This window comes from Glycine soja, chromosome 9, assembly GCF_004193775.1.
Source record: "Glycine soja cultivar W05 chromosome 9, ASM419377v2, whole genome shotgun sequence".
NCBI lineage: Eukaryota > Viridiplantae > Streptophyta > Magnoliopsida > Fabales > Fabaceae > Glycine > Glycine soja.
The window spans coordinates 4,935,083-4,949,752 of NC_041010.1; the positions used below are offsets into that span (position 1 = coordinate 4,935,083).

The 14,670-nt window shown below is 36.5% G+C and overlaps 1 protein-coding gene and 1 pseudogene across 1 annotated transcript; both read right to left on the reverse strand.

Moving 5' to 3' along the window:
* Positions 1-3,169: 3,169 nt before the first annotated feature.
* Positions 3,170-4,373, reverse strand: LOC114425593 (annotated as a pseudogene).
* A 2,065-nt stretch (positions 4,374-6,438) lies between these two features.
* On the reverse strand, positions 6,439-14,266 carry LOC114367565 (adagio protein 1-like). The gene is made up of 2 exons (XM_028324762.1): positions 13,696-14,266; positions 6,439-8,673 (listed from the first exon to the last, which is right to left on the reverse strand). The coding sequence occupies exons 1-2, from the start codon at positions 13,923-13,925 to the stop codon at positions 7,059-7,061; spliced, it is 1,845 nt and encodes a 614-aa protein (XP_028180563.1). The 5' UTR covers positions 13,926-14,266; the 3' UTR covers positions 6,439-7,058.
* Positions 14,267-14,670: the final 404 nt, after the last annotated feature.

The window sequence follows — 14,670 nt, forward strand, 5'->3', positions numbered from 1 at the left end:
TCTTTTTCCACTTAATTATTTTTCATTAATTTTTGGAAAACGAATAATTAAGGGTGTTTAAAAAAAATAATTAATACATTTAAAAATTAAAAAAAAAATCTTATAAGAAGGCACAAATAAATTTCTGAAAAATGATCTTATAATCACAAGGAAAGGAAGTATTTAGCAACACATATTTGCCACATCAGCATTTTACCTTAGTTGTCATTCTATCTATCTTTTAAACGCACAATTTCACCACATGAACATAACTTTTGTTATACCTTCTGCCTTTACCCTCATGATATTATCTCTTCTAATTTTCATTCGTGTTTATAATTATCATATAAGTAACTTTCAATTGAAATTAATCTTCATAATTTACGTTCTATTAGAAAAGTAGTTTCCTATAATACGAATCCCTAATTGAAACCCCTCTATCATTATGATGCAGAGAAAAAAGTGGCTACTGCGGTGCAAAAATGGATAGAAACGAATTGACAAAGGCATTTGCGGAGCACTACAACACCTAATTGCCTATCATGATTTTCCCACACCACACTTATTCTTTTCGCACACCTAACTCCCCATATTTTTTCTGATTTTTTTTTTTGTTGCTTACTTCAAGTTTTATTGTTTTTTGTCTGTTTCCTGTCTTTTTTTATTTCCCTTTCCTTTTTCATATGAGACTTTCATGTTCCTTTTAAAATGTGTATGATATCACAAATCTTACTTGCCTAATTGCCATGTATAAATCCTTGAAGTTACTTTGGACAGACCAAAAAATTAGAATGCCATACATACCAAATTAATGACAGGCCTAAACCATAAATCATAATTGATCCTTCGAGACTCCTCTTGGATGGAAGGGGTTTTAATTCCAATAGTTTAAAGTTTAAGTGATCTAATTGCTTCATTCGTCTTTAATTAGAGATTTTGTTTGTAATAAGCCATCTTTGAAATCAGCCAGAACTTATTCGATCAAGTATATCCATATGGTGTCAAATTAGAACCGTGATATAGACATTTAAATGCTGAACAAGCTATGCAGTATTCTTTGTTTTAAAATTTAGGAAGTTCATATGATTGTTTTCATTGATAAAAACAGGGTATTTTACAAACAAATTTAGCTACGTACTATGCCTCTTCAAATTGTTCCTCGCCATCATTTTAGTATATTGAATTGTTATCTCTTGTCTAATATCAACAACCACCATTCCACCCATGGTGGCACTGCAATTGGGTGTGTTGGGTTACAAGTGTTAGGTGAAGTCCCACATTAAATAGAAGTGAAAAGATTAGCACCATATAAGTGAGGAGAAGATCCGTAAACCTGAACCTTAAGGTTTTGGGTTAGAGTGTGGTGTCAGGTCTCCTTATGTGGTGGCTCCTGGTGACCGGTTCAGACGAGTATGCAAGTACCGCAGGTGGCCATGACTATACTCATGGATGAGCACCATAAAACTTGATTTGTGTGCCTGAAAAGAAATGAGGTTCATAGTAGATCCATAAGTAAAGATTCACAATTTCTGACACTCACTCTAAATAAATAAATTTCTGAGTGAGATGCAAAGGGAGAAACCAATCAGATTCACTGATCGGCCACTAAGAATTACAACTTAAAATTACTCTGTACTGGCCTATACTGATCTCCAATTATGTACACAGCCGTGATCAAAGAACAGAATAAACTAAACAGAGTCACGACTTAGTTCAAAAGATCATTGAATCGTAATATCAATTAACCTTGTTGACTCTAAAGTTCAATTACTGATAGAGATCAAGTTTGGTCATTTTTTGGTAGTTACAAGTAATGTTGGTAACTGATATTTGCCTTGTGAAAATTGTTTTAATGATCAGCCTTGAGGCAATTATCTCAATATGTCAATACTTTTAAACTTTAGTTGACATCTTTGGTAATTAATTTGCAAATAAAATAGAATACCTCTTAAAATAGTTAATTGTGTGAGTTTTCATCTAATTTTAGCTGACTTTGGTGTAGAAACAACAGATTGGAGAAGGCAGCTGACGTCTTGCTTAAGACAAGGGCAATTGTGAAGCTAAAGTCTGGCTTAAGCAAGGATTCCAGTGGCTGCCAAGAATTGAAGATCAAGTATCACTTAAGCGAGGTCCAACTGACGCTTAAACGAGGGATGTCCTGAGGCAAAAAGTTGAAGTGTTCAGTCTCGCGTAACTATGAAGCACGGACACTCCAGCCCCTTGCCGTGTCCGGTGTCCGACACGCATCCGTTGTCAGTGTCCAACACCGACACGACACCCGTACTACATTCTATATTTTGGATATTACAGGTATCCGTGTCCATGTCGTGTCTGGTGTCCGTGTCGGTGTCGATACTTCATAGCGCGTAAGTGAGACGATTGACATGGCAGAATCTCAAGGCCTTTTGATAGAGCCTATTTAAGGCCCAATGACTGAGATTGACCAAACCTTTGGACGTGAGAATCATCAACTTGAGCGAGTGTGACCGCTTGGAGCTTGTCCATGGGTTCTTCACCAAGTTTCTTCATATTTCCTTCATTTTCTCTTTTCTTTCGTTTATGAGTAGTTAAATTTCCCCTTAGTGGGGTTTGATGTAACTTGTCAACTCTCATGTAAAACTCTAAGCTGTTATTCAAGTTCATTGGATTGGTCTCCTTTAGATTGTTGATTTGGTGTGAATGTTATTAGGAAATGATGTTTATCCCTTGATCTGAAAAATACAACTAATGAACTGTATATTCTAGGAATGAAGTAAGTTGTATTAGCTATCTAAGAACCCCTTGGCTTAACGTAAAGTTGCTTGACTAAGCTAATTCAAGGAATTTATGTTTTTTTTTTGGGTTTAATATGTTTTTTTGTCATTAAACTTTTTTTGAATTTCACTTATATTTCCTAAAGTTTCAGTCTCTAAACTTTTTCTCGTTAACATTTTTTTGTTCTTGCCATCAAGTATCACTGTTAAGTTTTGACTACTGCAATAGCAGTTATAGAAACCTCAAAAACCTTGATGTTGCAGCACCAATCACATACCGTTTTTTAAGACCTTGGCTGAGGTAAAGTAGCTGATTGACCTTCCTATACCTTTTTGGAGCCAATATTTACTTGTTTGCTTCACTTATATAAAGCAGTTAACTCCGAATAGTTTAGAGGCAAATAGAAAAGAACATTATGGTAAAAACATAAATAAGAACACATGGATAATTGGATTCAATAGAATCAAACTAGCAGAAAGGAAAATATTTTACAGATCATTTAAAGTATAGAATATTCCATCAAGTAGCATAGGTCAACCATCAAACCCTAACTTGAGGCTAATCCAATTTCATATTCCTCATAGTATAGGAGTAACATGTACAATACTAGAGTCAGTTACCACATCGGAAGAACCATTAGTATCTGTAGTGTAGGTTAGTGGCACTTGGACCGTATGAGAAGTGAAATTCCCATCCATAAATGGCTGATATGGGTTCAAAGGTTTCGGAATTTCCACTGAATCTTCCAGCATTTTCACCACATCACTCATTATAGGCCTTGAATCTGGCCTATACTGAACAAAGGATAGAGCTACATCAACCATTCTCTCTGTAATCTCCCTATTTTTCTCCTCTATCCCACATGCTATTATCAACTTCTCAAATTCTCCAGCATCAAACCTTTTCCAAACCCACATTGGAAACCACTCCTGCCTTTCGACAAGTTCAATGCCAAGGTTTCTTCTCCTGCCTACGATTTCAAATAACAGAATTCGAAAGCTATAAACATTGCACTTGTGAGTCACAGGAAAATCGGGCATCCAAAGTTCAGGTGCAGCATAACCAGGAGTCCCCCTACCCCTAGTCATGGTTAAATGAGTATTTTTCCCTATTGCAAAGTTTGGCTAAACCAACATCAGCAACTTTAGGATTGAAGTTTCCATCCAAGAGAATATTTCCTGGTTTGATGTCAAAGTGGATTATTCTCTGTTGGCACTCTTCATGCAAGTAAGCAATGCCTTTGGCTGTCCCAACTGCAATCTCATGAAGCCTTTCAAATCTTAAGGTCTTCTTTTCATGAAACAAATACTTGTCAAGAGAGCCATTCCCCATGTATTCATAAACCAGTGCTATCATGTTTCTTTCGAAGCAAAATCCGTAGAGCCGAACCAGATTGAAATGATGAGTCTTGCCAATTGTCCCCACTTCAGCCATAAACTGCTCCTCCATTTTCTTGTCAGAAAGCCCTTGTAGAACCTTTACCGCTACAATGGTTCCATCGCTAAAAATTCCCTTATAGACTTTTCCAAAACCTCCTGAACCTAATAAGTAAGAATAGTTATTAGTTGCAATCCTCAGATGCTGATCGGCCGCTCCTTTTCCATCTTGTTCAGAAATTTATCCATGGTGAGTGTCATAAACTGTGTCTGGAATAAGAAGCCGACGAGCTATCCGAAGCATTCTCAGGCATTGACCAAATCAAAATACTTATCACCACTAGCGCGGCAACTGCAATATGTGTTGGTATTCAGTCAGAACAAATATCTTGTGACTTACAAGAAACACTAGAACAAAAATACATGAAAATTGAAAACAAAAGGGTGTTACTAAAGTTAAAATCCTACCCATGACAATGATAAGCGTGGTTGGCATCGGACAAGAGATGAGAATTCAAAAGACTAAGAGAGATGGTGAGGAACAAATTGGAAGAAGAGGGGAAAGTAATATAATTTATATGCAAAATCTCTTTCCATTATTGAAGAAAATAGTCATATATGAATCCTATTTTTTAAAACAATGAACCGTCTGGTCGTTCCAACATTCAGATGTGACATGATGCCAGGTCTTATGAAATCCTTTGATGCCATGGATATACTTGATTGACTGAGTTAGATAGCTAAATTCCTAGAGTGGCTGAAATGAAGATATGCACAAAACCAGTAACGACAAATACTACGTTTTGGATTTCTTCTCTCTTGGTTTGTCATATTAGTGAAACGCATTTTGTAGTTCATGGAACCTTCTGTAATTTAATAACGACATATTCAAGAGAAAACTGTTGTTAGCATTCTATTTAGCTGGAATGGAACTACGTGACCGTAAAATAGAGAGATGAGAGCGACTAATATCTTTGAGAACCTTTACAAAGTTATTTTTTTTCTACCAAGAGGTTCTAATTCAATTGGTTGAATGTAGGTTGTTGTAAACTATATTGATGTGGTGACACATCATAGATCTTAAAGAAAAGGAGAGGAGTACCAACAAAGTAACTCATTGTATTTGGTTAAAATGATAAAAGATACAATCAATGGTACAAAGTGTTCTATATACAAAGCTTTTTTTTTCTTTTTGATAACCACTATAATTAAGATCTTTAGTTCTTCAGTGGAATCCCAAGGTATTTTCACAAGTTTTGTGATCCTCAGTCCAGGACTTAATCACACATAAAATTCATTCCTTCTAAAGGTTGTATTATGTAAGAATCAAACTCAGATTTTTTCACACAAACTCAATATGTATCGTCAACTAAATTACACTCATTAGGTATATGGAAGTTATTTTTAACTAACTACTATTACTCTTAAAATAAACTCCCGACACCTGTTTTTGATTCCTACAAAAAAAAAGTCACTTTCTTGATCATGAAATGACTTTGTTATCTCTAACGAGGGGTGAAGTGAATGGAATAGAATGAAATAAAACAGAACAAAGTTACTGTTTTATTGTTTGAATATCTTATGTTTGCATAGGTGGTCGCATCTCCTGACCTCAAAGTAGAGGGAACAAAAAGATGATGGCATCAATGAGTTTAGGAGAACTGGGGGATCAAACTTTTTTTACCAGATGCAGCGAGTAGTATGGTATGAAACAAAAAAGGATAACAATACAATTTTTAAAATACAATATTAAAACAAAAAAGCGTGTTATTCTATTCAAATTCAGTCCTAGTTATTCACTTGTTTCCTCAGATGGCGTGGTCTGACTGAATTTAAATTTCAAAGTAACTATTTATTGATGTTTAGTGAAACAATACTTAGAAACTGTTTGATCAATCCCAGAATTACATTAAGGACTTTGGTATGTTTTTATACCTCCAAAATAGGAAAAGACCAACTAGCCAGAAAACAAATTATTACATTGAAAAACAATAATTGTAAGAAGTAAAAAAGTTAAATTTTGTATGGAAAAAATAATTCTAAACACAAGATCCATAAAATTTAAATGGATACTTAATAGTTACATTTCAAAAAATCATTCTACTTTTTATCATTGAAACAAATCATTCTTTTATGAACTTACTTTTTAACCATTTTTTTAATTTAATTGTGCTAAAATCTGAACCAAGCAAATCATTACTTATTTTAACTCTAATACCTTCCATATTACAGTCTCGGAGATATTGATTTATCATGGCCACACAAGTATAGTCACAGTAATACCATCGAACACATAATGCTAGAACATCTGAACATATGACAAGAAAAATAATAATAAACCACACAAATGTTACCAATACCATACTCCATATTATCACAACATTAACAAAAATATGTACAAACTGCAAGGTTCCCTAGCTTATACACCTGTTTGCAGTGGCACAAACCAGTACAACCAATTATGACCATGTCAGCTGAGTCGTTCAAAAGCATAAAACAGAAGTAGATACCTCCACATTACATACAATAGACCTAATTACGTTACTATAAACAGCATTTTTTTTTCTATCCTTTGTCATGGTTCAAAATACATAATTTGAACAAAGCAACAGACAGGGAAATCAAGTGAGCCACTACCCTAATATATTACCTACTTGTTATCAGACACTAATAGTCTACTCAGAAGAAGAATTCATTGTGCATGCTGAAGGGAAAAGTCTCACACAAGCTCAAAAAAGCCATGGTATTGTGTCACTCATTGAAAAGTTCTCGAGCCAGAATCAACCATAAAATAAAAATGCATTGTAAAACGACTTAATACACAAATGTTCTGACCAGAGCAATACTCGTCAAGAGTTATCAGTGACCAACACAAACCTTTTCCGCCTTAAAATGATTTCATGATTTTAGCATTTCCCTTGCTACAGCATGCCCATTTATAAACTGGATCTAACTGACAGAACTTGCCAAGGAAAGTTCATGGAGTTCACTTAGCATCCATTCCTCCCCAGTTTGACCACCCATTACAATAGCTCTTGTCCCTCCAACAACACATGTACTATGTCCCCAAGCAAATCTTGGAGGGCGCCCAGGTACATTAAGGATTCTCCATGTAGGCTTCTCATCAGTAGGATCTAGTATGTAAAGCTGGGAGGCAGAATGAAGGCCCGCAACAGACCCACCAAATATCAGAATTCTCCCACCGGGAAGGCTGACAGCCACATGATCAAGTCTAGGAGGAGGAGCTATGCCTCCAGGATTTCCAGTACCTGGCAATCCTGGCAATCCACTCCCTGTTACACATCTCCAGCATGGCTCCTCCTCACTTAAATCCATCGTGAACACATCACTGGAGCGAAAACGCAGGGCCCCACACTTGGCCAGACCCCCAAACATCAGTATTTTTCTGCCACCATAAACGGATAGTGTGTGACCCAGACGCGAAGGTGGAGTCCATGCCACTGGTATCTCTCTCCAGACAGGTTTCTCCATTGACAGATCAAGGAGGAAAGTATCACTCAAGAGTACCCCAGAATCAGCACAGCCACCAGAAACTATCAACTTGGTACCATCAAGAGTACAGGAGCTATGCCATGATCTCGGAAGTGGAGGTGCCAATCCAGAAATTTCACGCCAAGTTGGAGGCTTTGCATCCAGGTCCAGAACAAACACATCATTGAGCAAGCCCTGCGTTCCACACCCTCCAAATACAACCAAACGAGAACCATTAACACAAGAAAGTGTGTGGCCCCACCGACCAGGGGGAGGAGAACTGACCTGGACATGTTGCCACTCAGGATTACTAGAATTGAGATCCAATACAAAGGTATCATTCATAGGTTGCATGTTAACCCCTTCACCACCAAATAGGACGACTCTATTACCAACTGCACAAGCACTAAAATTACAGCGTGAAGGTTCAACAGCACCTCCAACAGTCAGTTTCCTCCATGCTGCTGCTTCAAGGGTGGTCAGTTCTCTTGCCAGCCGACCCCATCCAAGCCTCCTTGCACCAGGCACGGTCTCTAAAACACGTGTAGTCTCACTGCCCCAAGCATTTTGGCACACCATTCTCCAAAGGTCTTCATTTTTTGTTAGCTCATACAAATGCCTACAAACAGAACCAACTGATGCAATATCTCTTGGAGTTAAACGAGCAAGTATCTTGAGAGACAATACCTCGTCACTTAATTGCAATATCCCACAAATTCCACGAGTAACATTGCGATCCCCCACTGGAACAGGATTCAACGAAGAAAGCACAGAATGAAACCGATCTGATGATTTAGTAGATTCTTTAATTGTAGAACCCGGAAGGGGACCAAGATCAATGTTTGCCTCTGTAAAGAACTGGATTCCGATGACATGAGTTATCTCATCTTCTCCATATATAGGTGTCAGCCGCAATCTGTTCATAAGTGGAGATCCATCTTTCCTAAAGTTCAGCAACTCACCTTGGAATTCAACCCCTTCGTCAAGGCATCTTCTGATCTCTGAAACAACAGTTGAGTCCACCAATGGATGCCTTCTCTTAGCAAATGGACCTCGACACTGCAAGAAACGGCTGCAAAATATTTTAAATGATTAGAACAAAGCCACATTGAATTCGAAAAGGTAGAGACTTAAGCAAGAAAGACATGTCATAAAGGGCCCACAAGTATTGTTTATTTGCTTATATAAGAATGCTATTTGGCCTTCTTTCTTTTTTTTCCCTAGTGCAGTGTACAGGTTACTCATTCTACTTCCTGGAGAGTTACTCATTCTACTTCCTGGAGAAAATTGCTTCAAAATTATTACAACACAGGTTATAAGCTAAGTCTGTCTACATGAGCCACCATGCACCTCAGTGGCTCAGTCCCAATGAGCTTACAAGTCAAGAGTAGTAGAGTCAATAAAGTATTTTTTATAACACCCCAGCTTAGCTATTCTTAGCATGTCTATGCAAACACAAAACATACAACACTTGCAGTAGAAATAAGATAAAAACTGAATCTCCAAACAAATTACTGTCAAGAAACTACACCCGTTTGAATCTTGAGATTCACCTTAATCGTAAAGCATATTAAGATATAAAAAAAAAAGAAAAATAAAAGTCACCATTATTAATGCTGTTTAGAACTGATATTTACATTTCACACAACCATATAAATTATCATGCAACAGCAACACCTAAGCTAATCCTCTTATTTTCAAAATTATAATATGACTTCTGCTACAGTCTTAAAGCCTTGCCCCAAATTGCTGCTTTACAAGAAATTCTGAAAGGAAAAACCAAAAAATGCTCTTCTAGCAATTTATTATCATAATTATCATTATACCATAAAGCTAAATTTGCATAACTGTTCTCACCTAAACAGTCCACAAGTTGGTTCAGAGTCCAGACTAGTAGCCCATTCATACATAAACCATTTATATTTCAAAACTATGCCAAGCACCAAATTTTTAGTGCTTTTTTATTCATCATTAAGCCTATCAACCACCTTAGATTCTCTAACAGTTAGCCAGTTATATAAGCTTAAATTGAGACACTTCTGTCCTACATCACCTCATTGGAAATAACAAAGCTCTCTGAATACACCCTTCCTACATCTCTAAAAACTATTGACAAGTGGCTGCCAATTACATCATCAAATGTCCCAAATAAAAAAAAAAAAAGAAACAACATATTAAAGACAGGAAGAATTCTCACTAGAAGTGACAATATGATTATCAAATTTATTCTCACAAATGTTACTGAAAATTTAACAGAAATAGGACATTTATGACACTCAGCATACAAGACAAATCTTTCATTTATCTCAAAAAACACTTATTCTATGAGAACTTGGGTTCAAAGAGAAATCAAAACATATTATTAATAGAAAAAGGTAAGAAATATTACAAGAGACCCCCTGTAATCTCAGAGCAAAGCTCCTCAGAGAAGAGATAATTCTCTCTCTGCCCAACCCATTAGATTTCTAACAGAAAAAATACTGAATGATGATTACACCTATTCCCCTTTTCCCAATAACCACTCGCATATCCTAACTAACTGCCACATCAGCAGATCTTCTCTAACTACCCTGTTCAGCTGAGTGGTTGGGCTCAGGCCCAAACCCAGTGTCTTAACATTCTGTTGGATTTCAGCTTAAAACCAATTTGCACCAAGTGAAGTTGTCCAACAGATATATAAGCTACACCCTAAGAATTGAGGCAAGTGATGTGGGACTTCCTAACACGTCCACAGATGCATGCCAGAACAAGAAGATGGGCTATTGACTTTGATGTCATGTTAGATTTCAGCTTAAAACTAATTGGCATTAAGTAATGTTGCCCAACTGATATATTATATATAAGTTGCACCAAGAGAATTGAGGCAAGCAATGTGAGACTTCACTGTCTGTTAGCTATTCTAATTAACTAATCAGACTTATTATTCCCCTTTTTAAACCTCCTTCTATAGTAAACCTGCAGGGCTCTCTTAATCCCTGTTTGTGGCTCTTGCCCATGTCTAACATAAACTCTTTAATTTATCCAATCTTTATGCACAAATACACAAGTACTATGCATGCACAGTCTTGGTCACTAGTAACAATATTTCTTTACAAAAAAACCCTCTTGCAGGATAAGTGACATCAGCAACAATCATTGATGTTCAAGCAGAGGGGTGAATGCTAAAACCTTTTCCAGTTTTCCCTTTACATAGTAAGATTTGTATGAAATCATCAGTACCACTACCACATCCATAAAATCCACAAAACTCCATTTAACTACAGTTCGTTTAGGAAAAAATAATGCCATGTGGTTTAAAAGTCACTAACCCAACTACATACTATGCTCAAAAATAACATTTTCTTAAACCGTTCTCCCAACTTTTCAACTAAATGCATGTTTTGTACTGCATCTAATACTTGCATCAGTGGGTAAAAGCACATCAAATAGCAAAATAAACCTAGAAGATATATATATCAGCTTCTCTTTGACACGGATTGAAGTCGACACAATGGGAGAACAAACATACTAGAAATCACCAATTGGGGACATGAAATGCCTTCAACCCCCAACCTTATAAATCACACCAACTGGGGAAGTAAAAAGCCTTCTACTCAAAATTCATTTCTCAACCAAGAAAACAACCAAACCAAAAAGATCACAAAAATCTAATTTCCCCATTCAAATTCACTCTCATTGTCAATCTCAATTCCTTTTTCTAATTTTGCCATCTAATCCCACAGGAATATTAAATCACAGAACACTGAATCTTGTTCCTCTCAATAAACTACACTCATTTCCAAGTTCAATAAACACGGGAATTCTGTAATTCCCAGGGTGAATTGGTAATGCCCAGATCATTCACAAAAATGTTCAAGATCCTCCAATGAGTCCCTTAGTTCCAATTGTAGCAAAGAAGATTTAAATCGGCAGGGGAAATTAGGTGTCTTAGTTTGAGTGACTTACAGGGGCTGTGAGATAGTGGTGACGGATGAGATTATGTGGCTGGGATTTGTAGGTGATTGAGCATTCGAGATTTCATGTTAATCCAAGGTTTGTAAGTAATCTACCAACAATTCTAAATTTTCAGAGGTGAGATGACAAAAAACAGAGAAGAGATGATGAAAACTGAGAGTTAGGGGCAGTTATGACAGTTATGTGTAGAAAATAGCTGTTCTAGAAATCAGTTCTGCATTAGAAACTCAGATAACTGCTTTAGAAAACAGTTATGTATTAGAAATTGCAGAAAGGTAGTTATGTGTAGAAAATAACAGCCGGTAGTTACGAATTGGGAGTATATATTTGATAGTATGATGTGTAATTAGGCAGTCTGAAATTATTTGTAGTTTGTGGACAGAAGATAATCTCTGAAGGAGACTTTGTCTCTGGGACAGCAAGTGTATTGCTGTATTGTGTATAATTTCAGTGTTCTATATTATATTTTTTATTACTTTTATCAATTGGTGTTCTATCAAAGTCCTATTTTGTGGTCCTTTCGCGTCCATATACAGCAGTAACACTTGCTCAGCACTTCATGTAGCAGATTTACAGACTATATGGAGCCCCAATGGATAATTAGTAATGGGGATCCTGATTTTGTGAGTAATATTTAGAAGAATTTCTTGAAAACTTTGGGGATTGAACTGAAATTATCTTCCTCCTACCATTCAGTTTGGACTTGCTCAGCACTTCATGTAGCAGATTTACAGACTATATGGAGCCCCAATGGATAATTAGTAATGGGGATCCTGATTTTGTGAGTAATATTTAGAAGAATTTCTTGAAAACTTAGTGGATTGAACTGAAATTATCTTCCTCCTACCATTCAGTTTGAAGTTCAAGAACCTCAAGGGCAAGGTCCTCTTTTGGGGGAGGGGTATTGTTATGTAAATGTAAATATAAATAGGAAAAGAATGTAAGTTGGTTAGTTAGTCGGCTACTGTTAATTATGATTTTATAGCTGTTGGGAAGCTGCCTATAAATAAAAGATAATTGTTGTATATTCAACACATATTGGAATGATAATAATAGAAGTGCACTACTCAATTCTTTGATTTATCTGTTTCTCTCTTTTCTCTCTATCCTCTCTGTTCTGCTCTTATTCACTCTTCTTTCTTTCTGCTTCTTTGTCTTTCCCACCTAAATCCTATATCATCTACCCCTGCTATTTAGGTTTTGTACAATTCAAACTACTTTAACTTGTCATATTACCGCCTACATGAGCAATATAACACGCCCTACCAAAGAGCTGTATCAAACTGTTTCACAAAATCCATCAAAAAGACAAAGGTGCACAAAATGAATATCTCATCGGAAGACATTAAATAGTCTTGGCCCCAATAAAAATCCCATTTCATTTCCACACACACCAACCATGCAGACAAGTTCATTACACCATGCATAGCCTACAGAATGGGATTCCCAAACCCTTCAAATCAAAATAATAATAAGAACCAGTACTTAAAACAAAGAAAAAGCCCTTACTCAGGACATCTATCTGGAAATATCCATTTTCACAATCTGTTCTTGAAGCACACAAAATCATTCACAGTTTTCCAACAGTGGAGTTTCAGGATTTAGTGCAAATTAAGAAAAAAAAAATAATTCAAAATCATCATTAAAAATCTTCTTCCTAATTCTCCTACATACTAAATAAAGGAAGTATTGAATGACTACAAAGTTGCCAATACATTAAATGTATCTACTTTTCCATTTAATAATCTCTTCATAACATATTAGAAAGATTTGTAAGAAGATATAGCATTAGTCCAAAAAAAAAAAAAAACACTTTCGGCATCTCATCACGTTCACTAACTCACTATTTAGTGAATTTCCCCAATCCCTTGATACCCGAACGAGTTCTCCGGCATAGAACCGAGAAACGCACCGCTCAACACAGAGACAACAAAAATCCCAAAAAAAATCCAAGTCCCTTCATAAACCCCAAACACTCCCTACGCAACAGTTAAATTCCAAATTCAAGCTACCACTAGAATTCGGTACCACAAGCATTACAAAGTCCAATTTTTCCTAGGGTTCCGAAGCAAAACAAAAAATGCTCAGCGAAAACCTAAACCTAAAAAAAACGAAATTTCTCTACAGAGAGGGCACTAACCAGTTGCGACCGAGCACTTCTTCGGCGCGGTATCCGGTGACCATCTCGAAGACGGCGTTGACGTATATGATGGGGTGGTCGGGCTCGACGGCGTCGGTGACGACGAAGCCGCACGGCGCCGTTTGGAGAACGGGGAAGGGTAGGGGTCCAACGGCGTCATCATCGTCGTCGTTTAACATAAACGAAACGGCCTCGTCGTCGCTGAGATCGGAATTGCTGTCCCACTCCATTTAACAAAGAAACGGCGTCGCAGTGGCAGCAGCGGGGGGTCAAGTTCAACCCATGAGAACAAAACAAAACGAAAGGGTGCGAGTAGTAATAATAAGAATGAGCTTTATGAGTGTGAGAACTGAGAAGAAGTGAAGAAGAAAGTGGTTAGTTATTTTTGTTGTTGTTGGGAGAGTTTGATGAAGGAAATGAATTTGATGATGATGAGATTGAGAAGAGGGCATAAAACGAGTGGAGAGGAATTTAGCTAAGAAAGGGGTGAGTTGAGGTTGTTCCAGAAAAAGAAAGTAGATGACGGTGTTGTTTTCTTTTACATGTGGACTTGCCCACAAGGCACACTGTGTGGCCACTCACTGCCCCAACCAAACCACCCTTTTTTTGGTGCCAAAATTTTCAGTTTCTTATCATGCCACTTATGGTAATATGAGAAAAGACAGACCATGGGAAAATATATTTTTGTATTTGGTTAAGAGAGTTCAAAATTAATTTCGAAAAAAAAAACTTTTTGAAAATTATTTTTTTAATTTAAATTTTAAAATATATTTGTAGTATCTCCATATTCTATTGAGTGCATGGAACAAAACAGATCAACTGGTATTGTCATGTTTAAGTACATGTATGAAATTATTAAGGTTACTCATTTAGTATCTTAAGTTTTTAAATTTAGTTTTTTTAGTTCTTATAATTAATAAGTAGATTTTTTAGTTTTTCAAGTTTGTATTTTAATTTTTAAAGTTTTATTCAAAT